The sequence below is a fragment of the Strongylocentrotus purpuratus genome, unplaced genomic scaffold (assembly GCF_000002235.5).
Source record: "Strongylocentrotus purpuratus isolate Spur 01 unplaced genomic scaffold, Spur_5.0 spur5_scaffold_6, whole genome shotgun sequence".
In the NCBI taxonomy this organism is placed as follows: domain Eukaryota; kingdom Metazoa; phylum Echinodermata; class Echinoidea; order Camarodonta; family Strongylocentrotidae; genus Strongylocentrotus; species Strongylocentrotus purpuratus.
The window spans coordinates 7,159,913-7,180,777 of NW_022145612.1; the positions used below are offsets into that span (position 1 = coordinate 7,159,913).

At 37.5% G+C, this 20,865-nt stretch overlaps 2 protein-coding genes across 4 annotated transcripts; one reads left to right on the top strand and one right to left on the bottom strand.

Annotated features, from left to right (window-relative positions):
• Positions 1-1,327: 1,327 nt before the first annotated feature.
• LOC579774 (alpha-(1,3)-fucosyltransferase 6) lies at positions 1,328-13,108 on the bottom strand. Of its 2 annotated transcripts, none has more exons than XM_031000438.1 (3): positions 13,021-13,108; positions 4,208-4,368; positions 1,328-3,518 (listed from the first exon to the last, which is right to left on the bottom strand). In XM_031000438.1, the coding sequence occupies exons 1-3, from the start codon at positions 13,079-13,081 to the stop codon at positions 2,250-2,252; spliced, it is 1,491 nt and encodes a 496-aa protein (XP_030856298.1). In that variant the 5' UTR covers positions 13,082-13,108; the 3' UTR covers positions 1,328-2,249. The 2 variants fall into 2 exon arrangements, with proteins under 2 accessions (XP_030856298.1, XP_784963.2); XM_779870.4 differs by lacking the exon at positions 13,021-13,108 and adding an exon at positions 12,062-12,320.
• Positions 7,612-19,698, top strand: LOC753114 (putative fucosyltransferase-like protein). Of its 2 annotated transcripts, none has more exons than XM_003725681.3 (3): positions 7,612-8,055; positions 14,234-14,347; positions 16,433-19,698. In XM_003725681.3, the coding sequence occupies exons 2-3, from the start codon at positions 14,282-14,284 to the stop codon at positions 17,771-17,773; spliced, it is 1,407 nt and encodes a 468-aa protein (XP_003725729.1). In that variant the 5' UTR covers positions 7,612-8,055; positions 14,234-14,281; the 3' UTR covers positions 17,774-19,698. The 2 variants fall into 2 exon arrangements, with proteins under 2 accessions (XP_003725729.1, XP_001181213.2); XM_001181213.4 differs by lacking the exon at positions 7,612-8,055 and adding an exon at positions 12,748-12,990.
• Positions 19,699-20,865: the final 1,167 nt, after the last annotated feature.

Consider the following 20,865-nt stretch of genomic DNA (forward strand, 5'->3'; position numbering starts at 1 on the left):
GAAGATTTTTAAAACTTAGTTTAAAGCACTTGAAAATGTGTACATGGTACTTTTTTTTTACAAGGCCGTGGGGGAGGGGGGGGTGGGCAATTCTTTAAGGCCCTTCGCTGCCACATTTTCTCTTGCTTATAAATCATTGTTTAAGCGAGGCAATAAGTAACGTAATGCAAGACTGACCCAATCCCCAACAAACACACATACACATACACAATCCATCAAACAGGCAACCAATCAATCATTAATAATTAATCAATCAATCAACCAACCAACCAACCATCTTACTAATCAATTCAATCATTCATTCCTTCTCACTCACCCACTCACTCACCCAATCAATCAGTCAATTAATCAACCAACCAACCAATTAACTAATCAATTCAATCATTCATTCACTCACTAACTCACTCACTAACTCACTAACTAACTCACTATAACTCACTCACTAACTCAATCAATCAATCAACCAATAAATCAATTAATCAATCAACTCTAAGCTTTTTTTTATTATCCATTGATCAATAATTCAGACAAAGATGAATCTGAAAGCTCATAATTATATAAGGTGTAAATTTAAACATAATTTTGATATTGTTATGGTAATTTATTTTCATAAATGATGCATAAAATTTGTTTTTAAATGTTCAAAATAAAAACTAACAGTCCAATGACATGCTCATCTAATCAAATTCAAATTGGTATCATTGCAAATTGATGACTTTTTGAAATGGAATGGAGTTTATTAATAGGCGTCATTATACGAGATCATTATAAGGGGGTCCGGGTGTACCACCATCATACGAAAATGTTTTGCGACCAACAGGACATCTAATTTGTTCACCTCTGTTTAATCTTCCACTTCAAATAAAAAGAGATCTTTATACAAATTTAGAACTATATAATGTTAATCACAGCCAGGGGCGTACGCAGGATTTTTTCAAAGGGGGGGGGGGGGGGGGGTTTAAAATCGGCCCAAAATTTCGCAACGACTCAGCTTTATTATTTTGCTCCCGAAAATTTGAAAATCGCGCCGGCCGAAAAGTCGCTCAGTTGGGGGGGGGGGGGGGGGGGGGGGGGGGGTACGGGGGAACTTTTTTTTTTTGGGGGGGGGGGGGGTCTGTCGAAATTTGACCTTTTTTTTCGTTGGGGGGGGGTAAGGTCACCTTTTTTTAGGTCAGCCATGGGCATATTTTTTTTTTTTTTAATAATAAAACAAAACAAAACAAAAATACCAAGGGGTATTTAGGGGGGTTTTAGGGTTTTTTTAGAGTGGTTACACACATAAAAAGACCCAAGGGGGGTTAACACCCCCCCCCACCCCCCCCCCCCCCCCCCCCTGTGTACGCACCTGATCACAACGAAGGAAATGGGTTTGTGCCTGCAAACTCGTTAGAACTTGGGTACGCTTTAATGTTAGTGTTGATGAATTAAATTAAATTCATTAACTAACAATTAAAGCGATGTGATGGAAACTTCTGGGGACTTCCCAAGGCTGTACAAAGAACACATTGAATTGAATTTATTTTCTTCTGCAAAACATACATATCAAATAACATTTCCACGATACAACATATACAAAATATAACCATTTTGTAAACGTATACACAATATGATGATAATAAAATGTTGACATTAAATCAAAATGTAACTCATGACACACTGTCAAGAATTATTCATTATTGAATCTGCACCATGCAGAAGAAAGGCTATCACAATACGCGTGTGCTTGATAGCGTGATAGGGTGGATGATTAAAAGAATGAAATAAATAAAATGATGAAAGTGATGATGATTATGGGAATGAAAAACCGCGCCTTGAGCATTTGATTGTCAAGTGGATTTGGCGCCTTACAAATCTTATGTATTAATATTATTATTAAATGAAAATATGTCGATGTAAATAAGTCTGACACAGAAAATGTATGATATACAGGAATTATAAAATAAAGTGATGGATGTTTATCGAAATTTGGAAATAATATTGAATATTTAAACATTCGCAAAGACTTTAAAAAAATGATCAAATTATGGTAATTTCAAAAGCCTGTTCATCACATATTGAAATGTACGAACTTTGCAATAACATGTTACGTGATTCAACGTGATTTCTACGGGATATGCAATAAAATCTAGAAATCACCCTTGCTTTGCGATCATGATAAAGGCTTTAAAAATGCCGTGTTTTCATAAAGTTACTCACAAATGTCAATCAAAAGAGACACAAACATCCTTTAACGGATTATGAAATAAATATTATTTCCAGGGGGTCCAAGTACGTAATGACTGTATTGAACTTATATTCTTATTTCTGCAGCTCTTGAACCATTTAGTTTCTGACAGGGTTTCCTTCTCCAATTTTCTGATCTTCATATCTTCGATGTATGGTAGGAGCTTGCATAGAGATTCGGGTTTGAATGGCGGGTAACGGGTCTTTATGGATCCTGAATGACGCCATTTAAAGAAACGTGAGTATAATCCATCGTTTTTATCGAGTGACATCAGATAATCGGCCAGAGCTTTAGGCGATTCAAAGTCTGAGATGTGGATGAAGGACATTGGTGGTGCTAGTTTGAGATAGGAGTCCTTCTTGGAACCGTATACAATAGGTACGGACTGGTGTGTGAGGGCGGTGAGCCAGAATGACTCGGTGATGTACTCACGGCACTCGGAACTCTCAAATGCTAAGAAGAACTTGTACTGGCTCATTAACATGCCACACTGTTCCGAGTTCCGTGGAAGGCAGGTCAAGTTGGTACACTCGCCGTATAGATCCACATGTATATGCTTTCTCAGCTCCGTCAGGTAGGCTTTCCTGGGCCAGAAGTCTTTCTCATCGCAGTTGTCCCCCATCCAAGCCACCAATTTGCGTTTCCCCCTGACATAGTGCCCGTAGGTGACGTTGTCCGTGTCCATTGGTTCGTTTGTGACGTACTGCGCGTACGGAGTGACCACATCGGACGATGTCATGTATGACCACAGGAGATGCGTTGGAAAACTACCGATACGCGGAACAAGTTTCCTCATCTCTAGAGGTGACTGCATCGTCATGAAGACCCAAAGCTGTTCCGGGTCTGTCCGACGTTTAGATGCTAACATACCTATTGCATCTCTCATAGACGTTGCGGACATCCCGAAGACCACAACGTCCTTGTTTCGCAGGTCCGTCTCGTTCAGTGATAACGTTATCCTAATCGAGCAGGGAATCTGATGTGGGGCTCCTTGGCATATCATTGGCTTACCCATCGCATACCTGTGGTTTGTTACCATCTTTAGTTTCGACATTAAAGGCGTGAATTCTGAACCCTTGCTCAACGTCCTGATCCTGTCAAAGATATGGACATTCCAGTTACATGTAGGCGGAGGTCCTGCTGGGTTGTCATCATAATCGACCTTGTCGACGCCATGCTTAGACTTGATGACGTAAGGTGGGTCGATGATGTTAATCAATTGAAATATGACGACGATTGTGACGATGCCTAAAAGGAACGCGTATGGGTAGAGACACGCCTTGGCAGCCCACATCTACAATAATGAAAGAATGTGAGGGAAAGGAGAAAAGAGGAAAAAAGAAAGAAAACAAAACTTTATAAACTATTGTCCCAGCCTATTCTTATCTTAAACCCTTTACATGTTCATAATTATGCAGTTTTTGTTCTAGTAAAGAAGATCAATACAACTTACAGCGTGTTTATCGCACGTGGGAATACACGTACCTTACCCCCACCCCCCCCCCCCCAGTTAATAATTTTTGGATACGCCACTGCGAACAACTATGTTATTAATATTTAATATTTAGGTCGCAATCATAATGACAACATTCCATTATTATTATCATTATCATTATTATTGTTAGCATTATTAGTATTAATTATTATTATTATCATTGTAATTCTGTTTGTTTTTTAAATTCATTTATTCATTTAGTTTTAAATTAAGTTATTTATAATTTGCATAGCGCATACCATGAAATTCTTTGCTTAGGAGGCCCGTATAAACATAGCCCTGACCACAAACATGCCTCTTTACTCCATAATGGGGTCCAAATATTGTGATTTTACTGTAAGTTATGTAACTGTTTTGGTCGGTTCCGTTGTAATTGGTAAGTTATAATAAACAGTAATAGTATTATTATCATCATTATCACTGAAATCACGTTGTTAGAAGGTTACGTTGTGTATACTGAAGTGAATGGGCCTCTAAAGAGCACTAACCATTATATTTTTCATGCTTCGAAGAATATCTGCCACGTCTCCGCCAAATGAAGATCTGATAGTACTTCTGATCATGGTCATGCAGGCAGAAATATATCGAGTTTTCGCATCAGTGTGAATCTCTCGTGTGTGCCCTGCAGCAACATGCGATGATACTTGACCTATACTTTATCAAACAAACAGATATTGAAAAATAAATTGTACACACGATATACAGCCGAATAAGTTTGTTGATACTATTATGTCGTCATCGAAGTAATTGTTTTTATATCTTTGGCATTGTGATTTTTTTTTCTGTCATAAACCTCTTTAAGTTCTACTTTTCTAAGAGAAAATGTCCATGAAGGCCATTTACATTTTTCACTGTGTGTGGTAGGTTACAGTTTGTTTATAAAGGCCATTTCTATGAAGTTTTTAAAAAAAATGTTTCCCTTTCATAAAACATATCCAAGTTGCAACTTGTAGCTGCCATCTAAAATAGTCTCACTGGAGAGCGAAATGTGTGTTATAAAGTCTGTTTATAAAGACCATCAATATAAAGTGTCCACTTTTTCTGTTTCCCTTGAATGGCCTTTATAGACAGGTTTGAGTGTAGTGACCCTGATACCATCATACAATGATGACAGGAGTAGAGATGACATTCAATTAAAAAATCAAGACAATTATCATTGAAGCAATTAAAAAAACAACTTCATTATAGGCATACACAATCAATGCAATAAAGGATAAAGTTGAGCACTGGTCATGCGATTTCAGAGACTGGTAGAAATGAAGAAAGGTTGATTACGTAGTACATTCAGGTTTTGGAATGATCAAGGGTAGCAACACAAATTGGACTTGTGGCACGAAAGCTTTGTCTAAATCTCTCAGCCCATTAAAGGATTTGAAGAGTAATCATTTTTAGGGAATATTTCTACTTTGAATTTCTTACAAACTGACTCACAAGGAATAAGAAAGTCCACTAACTATTTTATTCTTATGTTTGATAGTATGTAGTCACCACATTTTCCCTAAACGATTTGACCCCTCAAAGTTACTCAGACCTCATCGTTTACATAATCTTGTCAATATCTTTTGCCTGCTGTTAATGAAGCAAGAACATACAATTTAATAACTTATTAATGAAATGATCATTTGACACCAAATTGTACCTCAAGAAAACTGTAATACTCTAAATTGCACCTTGTAAATTTTAAGTGAATTGAATAAAAAGCTCTTCGGTTATCAAGGTCAGAATGTAAAAACATGCTTTTCTTTATATTCAGGCCATTTAAGGGCAGCAAAGCTTGGGTTATAAGGGCACATTGGTGTTTTCTTTTCAGAGAAGTGTTACGTTCCCTTCCCGATAGACACTCTTATCAGTTTTGTATTACAATGTACAGCCATACCTCTTACATCTGACAAATTTGGTCCATGTGGCTCCGGATGTGGCTATATAGGGGTAGAATTGACTCTAATTTCTTGGTGGTTTCTGATACCCAATCCCTACTGACAAAGTTTGGGCTATATAGGATGAAATCGACCCGATCCTAGCTAAACCCGACAGCTATACGGCTAGACTGACTACCCCTTTGTCAATGACTTACATGGTCTAAGAAACTTAGAGAGGTCAAATCTTATAAATAAAAATAGGTGATTACTTCGGGACAGGCTCCCGACCTATCAGTCATTGAAAAAACAACTCCATTCTAATACTTAAAGTTAAAGATAAAGTTGAATTCTGGTCATGCGATCATTGTGAAAGAAACGGAGTGGAATCGATCAGAAAAGTACATCATATAGCATTTCAGTATTGGTGTGTACTGCAAGGTTCTGGAATCATCAAAATGATAAGAAATTTGGCCCAGTCTTGGTAAAAGTAACATACAGTGTACACAGACAAATATACTGTATATGGGACTACACAAACAAGTGGCATAAAATGAGGCCCACCTTTTTCAAGCTGATACATGTCATAATATTCAGAATATGAAGGCATCGGAAGAGCCATGCTTTTCAGGGAACATTTTTTCTCTGATGTTCTTCCACACTTGCACAATAACAATGAAAATGCTCAACAATTATTTGTCACCTCTCCTTAGAGCTCAACCTTCTCTTTAAGGTTTAAAATGACCTTTACTCGGTCATCAACTTTACCTCACAAAATATTCTTCTCAGATATTTTGCCCCTACTTGACAACGCTAGCCAATAGAGCTATGCAAACATTGATATTTAAACAAGAAAACCTGCTAAGTTTGCGAAACAAATATCAACTATCAAAGGACCGAGTTTAGTCGTTGTGTAAATTACTCTTCTTAATAATAACATGAGAATAGTATCAGACGCGACCGAATAAGATGTGACTTAAGTATAAAAGTATGTCAACTTCATATTAGCTTGAAATTGTCTAGACCAGATTCTGGTCGTTTGTTTCAATAAATATTTTACCTTTGAGCGTGTTCGGGCACGCTCATCCCACGAATTCACCATTCCCAACGAATTCTCAATCAAATCAAATCAAATACAAATCCAGGCAGTGGGCTACGAACTGTCTTAAGTAAAAGGGATACAGCAACACTATCAGGTAAGATCGGGGATACAAGGGCAGATGACCTCATTCCAAACCTGATTGATATCATGAGCTAATATTGAATGTTGATTATTTTTATCAGTTATTTTTCCTATTTGTTATTTCCTTATCACAATGCATCTGCTTCCTACTTAGAAACATTTAACATATGATTCACAATATTACTCGACTCGATTTCCTCGTTCAGATGAGCATAACTTTCTTGCTTTTTTTCTGCCTTTCAGAGTACACTGTTGCCCACAGTTGGAGTATTATTTCCTCACCCCTTTCATGACATGATTGTGATACTGTGGTTCATTCTTGATAAATATACATTGTATCTTCTCAGAACCTTACTGATCAATTAATCTCCATGACTCTGAGGATAACCTTTGGGAGACAGTATTAATTATTAATGAATTATGATAACTAGTGATTATTCATCGTTCGAAAAACCCCGAAAAACCGTTATCAATAATCCCATAATACATTGCTCCGAACTTTGCTCGTTAGCTGTTTGCAGCTCACTATGTTATTTTGTAATAACATCAAGTCTTATAAAACAAGGATGAAAACTTATTAAAGTGCAAGGGAACCAAACTTGCATATTTTAGAAAGTAATATACGGTGTTAAAAGAAAACAAGGCTAGATCGGAATAACTTGTGCATTCTTGAAATCAGCTACTCTAATGGAAGGCGATGTTGAAGCACGTCTTGTTTGCTTAACCTTTTACAAAATTGCTCTACACTCCTGCTTGGTCCTCAAACAACTTAGCCCATTGACTCAACCCCAAATTTTATTTCGGAGAAGTTGTCACTAGGGTGAGTTTGATAGTCCTTCATGATGCAAATGAATTTTAAGCATGAATGTAGGAGGAATATTTACTTCGAAAATGCCACAGGTGATCATGTAGCCAAGCATAACGATTTTGGTCTGGTTTGATTTGGTTTGATGGTTTGTTTTGCCTGACTGCTATACTTGTAAGTAAGCAACCAGTGGACAGACGTCTTTGCGTCCTATTTAGAAGGAATTGGTAATGAGGATTAATGCCTTATAAAAGAGCATTAACGTGTTGACTTGTGGTTTCGAACCCGGACCTCCTTGTTACAAGACCAATGTTCTTCCACTGAGCCACTGTTCCTTCCCTAATACTGATGTGTGAGTTAAATGATGCAAGGCAGAATGCTTCACTGCGTGCATGACAATTTTACTCTTCGTCTTTTAGATTCTGGACTACAGTAGGGCCGACATCGTTTTAATCCTTGAGACTGGACCAAGCACCACCGCTGCCACATCACGTAAGTAAATTATACCGTTACCCAATCCATTGAAAGCCATCGTGCATTTTTGTGACAGTCTCAAAGGGGGATTTCAATAGGCAAAATATTGGGCTTCTTACATTCACAAGTTGCATTTCAATGTTTTCGGTTAAGAAGAACAAATTGAAAACATTCTGCCGGGGACCCATTGATCCCTGTATAGCCCTTTACGCTCTCTCTAAACAAAAATGCTTGATAATTAATTAACCACTTATGGGTGAAGTGTAAACCTGCATTTCAGTTGGGTGAGACGTTATTCAATATGTGGTAACTTTTATACAACATTGTGTAAAAATGTGACCTAAGAGACACGCAGGTTCCCTTTTTACTTAATATAGAGTAAAGACTTACCAAAATTTTGTACACGTGGGGGCGCATAACTTGTTACTCAAATTCATTAAATTGCTTTAAGAAATCTTAAATACATTTTCATGAATCTGAATTACAAGTAATGCACCAGAACATGAACAAAAGATGAAAGAATCCGAAACAATATATCATGTAAACCCTGTATTATATAATGAAATGCAAAAGTGCAACTTTTTTCTCCTACAGTCTGCTATAGAAATATGATTTCATAATTGAAATTGTTTACAAAATATGCAGTCACAATGTGAGTAAAAAGTTTAGTAATTTGTTTTTTGAATGAAATAATTTCATGACTTTTGTGTGGATTATATTGAAATGCGGTCCAGATTATGGTCGAGAATAATTATATTTTGTCTTGGATGATTTTTTTTCAAATATCAACATCTCGTGGATGAGGCTGATCATATCATTTCCCTTATCGAATATACAATTCATATATAATATATTATATTCATGTTGAAAATCTCATTGTACGAAAATGTGTGTATTCTTACGGAATTTCTATCCGTGCAATTACCCGAATGTTGCCTTCTCATATATATATATATTTTAATGTAAAGAAAATGATACTGATAAGCGATTTGGTCTCAGCCAGACTAACTAGATGTACCAATAAAGCATATTTCACCCATTCCTCGTTCCTACTTGATATTTGCTTTGATATTGCAAAGTAAAATGATTATGTTTTATGCATAACAATACATGGGCAAGTCCATATGTTACCGACCACATCAAAGATTTTAGTACATTCAATTATTTTATTTATTCATTTATTTGGTGTATAAAGAGGTACTAGAACCTAAGGCGGGGACGGTCAGTGCTTACAAGGTAATAAAATATTTACAAAGTCATTTTACATTATAACTCTAACAGATTGTCAATAACCTTGTAGAAAGAAAGATACATGATAAATGGTTACAAAACTACTTGTTATAAAACAATTATGGTAAATATCTAGTATCATATATTTTAAATTTGCACTCTGTTATTTCAAAGTTATACTTTATAAAATTGATTTATGCTTGCGAATTGGCAAAAACATAACCTACTGCATAGTTTGACAAACTCAAAGATAAGCAACCCTTACATTTTCATCCTATCAGATGGACGAAGTTACTATGTTAATTTGAAACCTGAGACGAGCTCCATTGGAGACAACCACTCTAACACCAAAGATATGATGCCGAGTCACTTAGCCACCCTATTATTATTAATTGTTTAATAAGTATCATTATCACTGTTATTATTACTACTATACTAATACTAATACTATTTCTATTTCTACTAATATTACAACTACTTCTGCTACTACTATTACTACTTCTATTAATACTACTATTTTAAATACATGTACATTTCGCCTTGTATCATACCATCATGACTCTAATTCAAGATTTTAAACATTGAAAGAAATAGCAAATAATGATGTCATTGACATTGAAATTGCTATGTAAATTCCTCTTTAAGAAAAAACAAAACAAAAGACAAACAAATAAATAAACAAAAAACGTCTGATATTCCCTTGTCAGTATCATGAATCGCACATCACGAACACAAACGCGTGATGGTATAGGCACCCCTCGTTTTTCCAAAAAAACTATTTTTGTCCCCCTTATATACAATGGTATATGCTCAAATGTAACTTCGTGGTCACTTTTAGATATTCGTTACGTTGCGTTGGAGCAACTCCATGGCACGAATGCAATCCAAATTGTTTCAAGAAAAAAATATTATCTGAATTGGATTTAAAAAATGAATTGGTGGATATCAAAAATTTATCACAACTGGACTTTGTAGACAGTTATATATGTCTGACATGCATTTGCCTTAGGGAATAAGAAAACAAATCGTGTGGAGGTCCATTTTTTTCTATACACTGACATTATGCTTGAAACTTTTCGTCATGATGTATTTTTTAGCTTAATAATCACGGGAATGCAGTATGTATCTCCATGATGATCAAATTGCAAATTGAAAGAAAATTATAAAGACTATTGAAAAAATGAGTAAAAATTGCCCGACAATGATGTGTGTGATCAAACCTTGGGCTATTTTAGGCCTGATTTGGATAAATTTTTGGCCAATTATGGTTACCTTTTACTACAAATTGGGCTAAAACTGCTTAACCGTGAGTTAGGCCTATAAATAACTGCTTTAATGTTGGCCCTACTCATCTTATAATTACCCTTTACTTAATTGGGCAATTCTTTTACCCAACATTTTCTTACAGGGAAGTGTGTTTTTGTATCCATATACACTTGTCTCAACGGGACAGACTAATAACCATATCAAGTGGTAAATCCCATGTTATGTTGTGTCATTAACGTTACCAAGCAACATGAACTAATAAACACGATAAACCTCACAATTATATCCTTCATATTTGGCTTGATCCAGGGCTATATAAATTAGCCATGTGGTGTGTAACATACTAAATGTAACATCTTGGACTTTGCCTCAATACACTTAATACTCTAGGCATACCCATGAGTCCTATTCTACACTCAACATACATACACACTGGACATACAATTACATTATATCGAACTTAGATTTTGCCTACCAGGTCAATAATAACATCAATAGAACAATGATGACGACGATAATGATAATGATAATAACAATAATATAATAGATATGGCTAAACAGATGAACAAATAGTATCCTAATGAAATAGTCGATAATGGTAACAATCCTACAAAAATTGAAAATATAAAGTGAGCGCTAAATATACACTGTTGGTCATAATGGTGGAATAATCATTTTAACCCCAATTTATGGAATGATATTGACAATTATTTATTCCTAATAGATCTTGATAATAGTGTACATTTTAAATTTTATTGAATAATAATTTGTGAGTGTTTGTTTTAAGTCATAACTGACAGTAATGATGATTAATGCCTCATAAAAGGGCACTAATATAGCACATCGAGACGGTTTTGATCCTGGGGGCTCACAGTAACAAGGCCATTGCTTAGCCAATGAATCATGGCTGTACGCAGTGGGGGCTAGGGTACGTCGCCGCCCCCACAAATACAAAAAACAAAGAAAATGCAATAAATTATCAATAATTCATTGCATTTTGTCCCGACCTCCAACATAAAAAAACCTCTATGTGGGCATGCCTTGAACCATGATGCATGGCCCTACAGAGGATTTTTTTCCTGTTGGGGACCGGGGGAAAATGCAATGAAATATTGACAGTTATGACTTTAAGACGTAGGTCCCCTAGTTGATTAGGATATTAGCACACACATGCTTTAGCAGTCACGCAAAACATACACTCGCAAATTATTATTCAATAAAATCTAAAAATGTATACTATTATTTAGATCTATTAGGAATAAATCATTTTCAAAATCGTTCCATAAATCGGGGTAAAAATAATTATTCCACCTTTATGACCAACAGTGTATTTATATTAATGATACTAAATTCTACATATTCAGCAGAATGTTGCATTGTTGGCAGATGGTGTTGATGCTACTATGCCGATATTTGGAATAAATAAGAAAAAACAAAACCAATGAACATTTTAAATATAAATGCTTAAAACATGGATATTTCTTCGATAACGTGGATATAATATTATATCTGAGATAACAAAGCTTACCTGCCAATATAACGATATACCATGCTAATGATGAGAAAGTTTCGCCAGCGATAGTAAAACTAAGCAATATGGTACATGCGTCCCTTAAAAACTCACACAAGCCTTGCCCAATTCCTGAACAAAGATTTAGGAAAACTCTCACCGTAACGTTAGATACATGATGTATCACAGGCATGCAAACTTTGTCAAACCGTTAGGTTTTGTTTTTAGCTTGTACCTAGGGCCAACACTGTTTACGTGTTTGCCAAATAAGGGGGAAGAAAAGGGAGAAACCTAGCAAATAACCTAGCAAATTGAAAAGAGAGGACAGGCTTCAAAATGAGATTCATTCATTCATTCAGAGTTGTTTAACTTCCAAACTAAAGGATTCCAAGCTCTTCTACAAACTATACCTCAGTCACACCGCTAAACCGACTCCACACCGATACCGGTCGGACCGATTATTGTTCTTTAGGGGGTAATGTAATGCTTGTTCGCTCCGTTGTCGGTATCGTTATATAGTGTAACTGGGGTTTTATTGATAAGACGCACTGAAGAGGGTGGGTCTATAGAGAGAGGCATATAGAAAAGAGTCTATTTATATTACATAACCCTGTGTTCCTTCTCTCTCTGAAAAGAGTATTCGCTTGAATGGTCTCAGCACAATGGTAACCCAAAATTTGCCCCCAATACACTGTGTCTGCAGTTCTACAAGGTCGCTTTAGAACTATAGCGGTGGCGGTACAAAACAGTCTCCATTAAAAAGCAGTAATTTGTACGGGTTCTGTGTGAGCAAACGATTGTTTTTTTCTCTATTCATCAAGTGTATTTGCTTGGCGACACAGGTCCCATAGCTAAAGATGACATTTTTTATTCTTTAAAGATTTTTGTTGTCGTCAGCTATCAAAGTTTTAAAATGAAGGCCTTCATCGGCGGCAGTTTAGGTGGACGTAAGTAGTAAACAACAAACTTTAACGTACCATGTACATTGTTCCGGTGTCGTAAACGTGATTTTTGAGATGTCGTGGTGTAGTGTTTCATTCATTTCACTATTAATCCAAGGGTTGAGGGTTCGAATCCCAGCCCGGCACGAAGATCCCTTGGCAAGACATTAATGCACATTATGTTGCCACTCTCCACCAAGGTGTAAATGGGTACCCGATATGCCATGTTGCAGAGCGCTTCATATTATTTTTGGCCGCCAGCTATGATCGGCGGGGGTAATGTTGGAGCGCCGGGAGCTTCACCGCAATATAAGAAGCCATCTTTATTATTATTCATGACTATAGGCTATGAAAATAGTGGAAATGTAACTAATATACTCGTTCCCATTTATTTGGTTTCATTTTTGTGCAGTTCTTGATTATTAGGAATCTTTTAGAAACTGTTGGCATATTGGTATGAATTAAATGCAAAATAAAAACAATAGACACTAACATTTTAAAGGGTTGCAGTTGTTTTGATCACAACTATTGTAAAGTGTACTTTCTTTTTATTACTTTACCATATTCTCTTCTCCTTTGCTTCCATCGTCTCATTTATTTTCTGCCTATTTGTCCTTTCCTTCTTTCTCCTTCTTCATCTACTCCTTCTCATATTGAATGAACCATTATACCACGACACCTCATCCTCATCCACCTCTTTCTTCCTTTCTCCTCCTCCCTCTTCTTTTTCTTTTTCTAATTCTCTTCCCTCTCCTTTTTTGTATAGGTGTTTCACCCGCACATCCAATTATATTGCTGTGACTGAAGCGGGGCGTGTACGTGACCACTACAGAAAAGTCAATATGTATTTTTTAATATGTTTCGAGAACCATGCCAAGACGGAGTTGTCTCGCCTTTGCTATCATTTAAGCGCCGAGCCCCGTGCGGCTGAATTACGACACCCTGATCTCCAGCTTCACAATCTCATATTCGAGCAAACAGTGCCCGAAAATATAATTTTGGTATTGAAAAGGCGTCAACTACCACCCCGACCCCTACCGCGCAAAAATGTGCCTTTACGCCTATGCAAACACACTAGACCCTATCAAGTACTTCACGAGAGCTTCATCTAACAATGATTAATTGTTCATCAGGGATATGTTCTCGTACCTTTCTTTTTGAGAAATGTACCACCAAACCTAATATTCCTGGATAGAAACGCTTCCTTCTTTCACACTCTTTCTCTTTCTCTCTCGCTTTCTTTATGTAGGAAGCACATTCAAATCGACTCAAAGGGACCACACTTCGAAAAAGACAAATGCCTGACATTGATAAACAGCACAACAGGATGGGAACGTTAACCAAAATACACAGACGAATATTAGTAAGTATGGTTCAAGTAGAAGTTTTCTCTTTCTTTCCAATTGTTGGACCTCATTGAAATTTTAACAAACCAGTCGAGATGAATAATTCTTTTCAAAAAGAATTTTAATATTTCTTTTCGGTATGTCGTTTAGTGTACAAGTTATACCTAACCATTTAAAAGAAATGGCACTCGCTTCATTTTCCACAATTTATATATAGCACATCTATTTATTGTCCGAGAAAGGAGATTAGTTTGTTTTGTTGCATTAAAGTGGTCAATCGTATAAACTGGAGTGATCGTCTTAAAGTGAATATTTGCACAGTGTGTTGATAGAGAGGCATTTATTAACTGAGAATTTTCAACAAAATAAATTATAGCTATAGTGTGTATTATTCTGAGCTATTTACGAATAGGAACAATGTATCTCTTATTCTTTTTCTAATCCGACTTTTAACATAGTTTTCTGGAAATAAGAAATTTGAAAAATGAGAGAAAAAGCTCAAGACGTAAGTGCTGTTGCGTCAATCGCAAAAAATGATTTCATGTTGAATCAGACACATCCAACTCTACAGCAAAGACGCAATGTTTTGACGCAGACTCGGCGGAGAACCTTTGAGAGAAACAAATTATTGATCTGTACCGCCGGTCTGTTTACTGTAACCTGGGGCCGTTTCTCGAAACTGTCATTGGTCTAAGAGCGTGTTTATGCTTAACTTTTTCTGGCCAGAATCAGGCATCTGTTACGCGTTTAGTTTAAAACACGGTTACGTCCTTTCTCACTTTTGTAGAATCACCGAAAAACGTGGATCGCCGATCGTAAACTCACAAAAAGATTCGTTTACAATTTGTAAACGCGTTTAAATGGGGTCAACGCACTGACCTCTAGTGGGTCTACGTAGCATGCACAGTGCAGGTTTGCGAATCCAGCTGCAAGGCCAATTAAGGCCACCCAGGGGAATTGCCTGGAGGAGCCAGAGAAGTGAGCATAAACAGTACACCGTGGAACTGCGATTACGATGAGCGTTTACGATGAGCGTTACAAATCGCTCATTCTGCCTTCAAAATTTAAGCTTAAACGCACCCTAAGTTCGCGGACATCCCATAGAAACGCCTGTTAAATATTATACAAATATTGACTGCTCATGAGGATGATGGTGGGAAACATCACTCCCAAGGTGGTGTTTACACCGGCCCTTCTATCACCCCCGAGGCGAAGCCGAGGGGGTGATAGAAGGGCCGGTGTGAACACCACCGAGGGAGTGGTAGTTCCCACCATCATCCGATTACAGAGCAGTCCATCTTCCAACATCCAACATCAAGTCCAAGGCAAGAGTATACAAATATTGACTGCTCATGAGGATGATGGTGGGAAATATCACTCCCAAGGTGGTGTTTACACCGGCCCTTCTATCACCCCCGAGGCGAAGCCGAGGGGGTGATAGAAGGGCTGGTGTAAACACCACCGAGGGAGTGGTAGTTCCCACCATCATCCGACTACAGAGCAGTCCATATTTGTTTTATATACCTCATATCCTCTTTATTGATTCATGATTAGGTCTAGCTGTAGGTCTAGATCTAGCTCTAAAAACAGGAAACGAGATCAAGAGGAATTTACTAACCCAAATAAGAAAAATACAACATCAAGTTCAAGGCAAGAGTATTGAATTCCTACGCGCTGCGCGTAACCGCGCGATTGCGGTAGCCTAGCAACTCAAAAAATTTGTGTGCGCAACTAAGTCGCGGGAGGGGTTAGGGGTCCTATCCCAGGGTTTGATAGTAGCTATCAACCCCTCTGACGTAATGATACTTGATAGATCGAAATGCTCCTTGACATGTGATATAGTCTTGACCAATCAGTGAATGACAATCTATGTATGAGGTATATAAAATAACACTTGTCCAAAAAGTTAGGCCTAACGGTTTCGAGAATCACCCCCTGGATGTGCATGAATTGCATTTATTGACGCAATGGAATTGACGTCTCGTATGTAGCTGGCGTAACACAACCAGCTCCTTACCACTCCCGCCATTAAGTATAGAAGTTGACATTGTATTTCGTTAGGCTAACGTCGAAAGCATTTTCCTTTTCCCCTTTAATTTCAGTGTCGTCGGCTGAGTGTCTATCATCTACGACTAATCCTTTTTACTCTGGCATTCATCCTCGTCTGCCTAACAATTAACTTCATCACCTTCCCAAGCCAAGGAAAACACAAAATTGACCGCTCAAGTTTGTCTTTTGTCAGAACTAGTGGAGAGCTTGAGAGCATTGATAAAGCGTGGGATGGTGATGTCAGGAATGAAAATGGTGACCAAACAGTGATCAAGTCTCCCAAACATGATGATAGAACCAAGAGAAGAACGCGAAGTCTGTACATCCATTCCGAGCTTCAACCTATCTCGACGTGGCACGAGTTGGAAGATTTGGTCAATTGTGTACGAGTGGAGAAAGGGAAACCTGAGACTCAACCATGTGTAGTCCAGTGCCCGAATGGAGAAGGTCTCGAGATCCATCTGGATACCGATCTCCGCATTGCCAGGACGATGGATGCCGTGCTCTTCGGCCTTTCTCCATTCACAATGAGATGGTCCTTCACCAATGTGTTGGGCTACAAACCCGTTGCCAACCAACTTGTCGTGTTTTACAGCATGGAAAACGTTCTTCGCATGCACACGTGGAACCCACGGCTGGGCCTGTTCAAGTATCACGTAGACATGACGTATGGTGCGTATTCAAACATAAGCGTTCCGTACGCTTACTTTACTCCTTTCGCTGAAGACGAAGCCAACAAGAGCGAGACGAAAAACTGGATGCAAGGAAAGACCAAACTGATTGCGTGGATGGCGAGCAACTGTAAGGAGGTCTTCTGGCCGAGGAACGAGTTCGTGGCCGAACTACAGCGCCATATGCAGATCGACACCTATGGACGCTGCGGCAACCTGACCTGTCTCCCTCGCCTATCCGAGGAATGTGTCAAGATGCTCACCAAGTATAAATTTTACCTTTCTCTCGAAAACTCCGAGTGCAATGACTACTTGACAGAAAAGATCTGGGCTTCGGCGTTAGAAAATGACGTCATCCCCGTGGTGTATGGACCGCGCAAAGCAGACTACGAGAAATACGCGCCTCCGAATTCTTTCATCCACGTGAGTGATTTCGAAAACGCGGAGGAACTCGCTCGCTATATCAAGCGCGTAGCCTCGGACGAGAAATTATATAACAGCTACTTCAAGTGGCGGGAACATGGTAAGGTCTATCAGAAATACCCCAAGCTGCAAATGACGTATTTTTGTGACTTGTTACCCTATATGAACAGCGTGCCACCAGTTATGCATGAAGTCAAAGATTCGCGATGGTTTAAGTCGTGCCGACATGAACTGAAAGTTCGCAAGGGATTGAACTTGACTGCCATACAAAGACTGAGTGGTTGGGAGCCTTGGAAATAAGATATCGTGCCATAAGTGTAATTATAACATTGTGTTATACGTGCTGATATCTTTCACAACGTTATTTTATTTATTCTAAAATTAAAATGAATTTTGGTAGATATTTCGAATATAAAAAGTTATGTGCAGATTTGTATTCATTCATTCATCATTACATTCTAATTCTATAATGCTAACCGAAATACAAATATATTCGGAACAGATTATATGACCACTGCCAAACCAGACTTATTATTCTCTTTTGATTGATAATTTAGATTGAAGTTGCTGATCCACTATCATTTAAATAGATGAAGGGTTGTCGAGTATACTTACTAAAAAACTAAGTTAACTATGGTATTCTACTCATCCAAAATTATTTTCGGTCGCCTATTTTGTTACAAGAAGAAAACCAATTCATAATATCTTAAACTGAAAATAACAAATTTTTGTTCTGTTCCAGGAAAGCGTAGTAAAACTAATATTTTCTGTTATCAATAATATTCCTCTGTCCATTGGGATGGTAATGGTTTTTGATCCAGGAGAAGATAAAGTTGGGAAACACATAACATGAATACCACCTGAAGAAAAATTGCAATTTCACGGCTTAATGACATGAATCAAACTGGCCCAAAGGTCATTACACAATTTTGATAACCGAGGTTAAGTGCCACACAAAAGAAGTCGATGGGACCCCTTCCACATCTAATCAACGGCCTTGTACATTCACATTTCATTTCCCAAGCATGGCCGGTGCCCCATGACTGGACTCAGCTGCACGCTACTGGCCACACCTATAGGAGCATACAAAACCATGGAGGATGCGTTATAAGAGAAAGGCCCTACCAACATCATAACGTCATCGATAATATGATGATAGGCATTTCCTTAGAAACTTTACACCTCAGTCGCCTCAGTCACACCGCCAGGCCAACCCCAAAGTGTTTCCACACCGCTCTTTCTTGGTCATTCGGGAGTTTGATGTTGGTCTTGTTGGTACTCATGGCATTAAATCAGTGGCGTAGCATTGGTATAATTATTCATTGAACGATGATGTCGGGTTAGGGGGGGCACCGTTCTTACTAGGCGGAGGATTTGCTAGAGAACACGTCCATAGGGTGAGGATATTGTGTTAGGGGGGGGGCTGGTGTCGTGTCATCTCAGTTTTACGTTACCTTCCCTCATTCTCATTCTTTATCTCCTCCTTTCCCCTTTCCTTTTTTGTTCCTCAATATGGGCGGCACGTGCCCCTGTTTTCTTCGAGGCTACTAGCATTGGATGTAATCATTTGCCGTCAATAGGATATCTACACTTATTATTTTGTATTGAAATCTTGCATTCAATCGACTGAAGATCTAGAATGATTGTTAACATTAATTTTCCTCATTTAGTATAAGATAAAAGCTTCATTTATACATGTAGATGAATCCATGTGACATTTTGATTGACGCAATTAACGTATTTATTTATATATTTTTAGACAATCTGATTGAGATAAAATGATCTATAGATGATCTTGATTCGAATGAAAAGATTATCAGACAATAATATTTGAATCCGAGTTTAATGAACATATAATAAAGTATTTTTTAATCAAAATATTTCGTTTACGAAACTTTTTTCATTTAGGTGGTCACAATGTTCGTGTTATATGAATTGAACATCTCTCTAGTGAAGATGGATATATAAATTTGATCTGTTTCAGTAATACCATCGACTGGTTATTGCGGTATCATGAAATGATGAAATTTATAGAGATGAAGATGATGACAAAATGTGGCAATACTGAGGATTGTGATGACAACGACGATGATGATGACAACGATGATGATGATGATGTCGATAAAAATGGTGATTGTTGTACAGAATGTGATGACTGTATTTCTAATGTGTTGTATTGTATTAATTGTATTGGTTTATTGACATAAAAAGCATCAAACATGGAACTAAAAACTTAAGATATTCAAGTCAATCAGTAAAACGTATATACATGTATTGAATATTAATCATCTTAAAAACTCTTTGGAAATGAGCAAGTGTTATGTTTACTACCTGTGAATTATAAATTCATTTTTATTTCATCTAGGATGTGTAATGTAAAATTGCACATTGTTTTGAGTAAAAGAGAAAATAATTATATCTGTTTGAAGCCAGAAGGGCATTCAAAGTAAAATGATATGATGTATGCCTTCTGGCTCCAAAGGCGAGGGGTGATGACAACATGATAACAGAGATGATAAGAATGAGGATACCTTGTTTTATTTTTCAACTCCTCCCCCCCCCCCCCCCATTTGTCGGGAGGAGGGCACCTTCCCATGTTACCCCATATTAACTAAGCCTAGAATATCACCTTATGAGGAACTATCAACAAGGCATAAATATTCCTCGTGAAAACCCCGGATTTTTCCGGTGACAATAAATTTGTTACATGACTCCACATTTTGAAAATGTAGCCTTAACTAAGATTTGTTTACCGGAAGATCAACGTCCTGTTTTTTCAACAGTTCGGAAAATGATTCTCAATTCGCCTGTATCAAACAAACTTAAACTTCCCTATTTCTTTGTTACACCAATGATACTAAAGTACATTGTACTATGATCACACCTATATGGACACCAAACAAAAATGAGCTGTGAAATCAATGTTCCTGTTTAGATTCAAACAACAGACTAGCAAAGGACACGAGTGTAATATCCATTCAAATAATTGAAAGTCTTGCCAGCAATAATGAAACGCCAATAAATACTCGCGGTGATCCGTTTACAGAAAATTCAAAAGAGGAATGGGTGTACATCAAAGCCAAATTTCTTAAATAACCTTTCAAATTAAATCACAATCAAAGAGTATGAGATTGGATATCTAGATGTTTATATTTACGAGAGTGAAGGAGAGTGACGAGGAAATGTCATAGCGATTAGGAGATGGAAAGCTAAGATGGGAGAAGAATGGGACAAGTTAAGAGAGATAAGAATGAAGTTGGAGAGGCGGAAAGCAGAATCAAATTTATTCTACGTTTATTTTACAGTCAAAACAAAGCAGATATCGATATTAAAGTGCTTGGAATCACTTTCTCGGTTTCTTTCATAATCGTACGAATGCACAATTTTTGTTG

What these genes read in the sequence shown, in the direction of transcription:
- LOC753114 (XM_003725681.3), top strand. Translation starts at nt 14,282, where the DNA reads ATGCCTGACATTGATAAACAGCACAACAGGATGGGAACGTTAACCAAA. An exon ending in AAATACACAGACGAATATTA is followed by an intron (nt 14,348 to 16,432) that starts GTAAGTATGGTT and finishes CTTTAATTTCAG; the next exon opens with TGTCGTCGGCTGAGTGTCTA.
- LOC579774 (XM_779870.4), bottom strand. Translation starts at nt 12,236, where the DNA reads ATGCCTGTGATACATCATGTATCTAACGTTACGGTGAGAGTTTTCCTA. An exon ending in GTATATCGTTATATTGGCAG is followed by an intron (nt 4,369 to 12,061) that starts GTAAGCTTTGTT and finishes GATAAAGTATAG; the next exon opens with GTCAAGTATCATCGCATGTT. An exon ending in GAAGCATGAAAAATATAATG is followed by an intron (nt 3,519 to 4,207) that starts GTTAGTGCTCTT and finishes TCATTATTGTAG; the next exon opens with ATGTGGGCTGCCAAGGCGTG.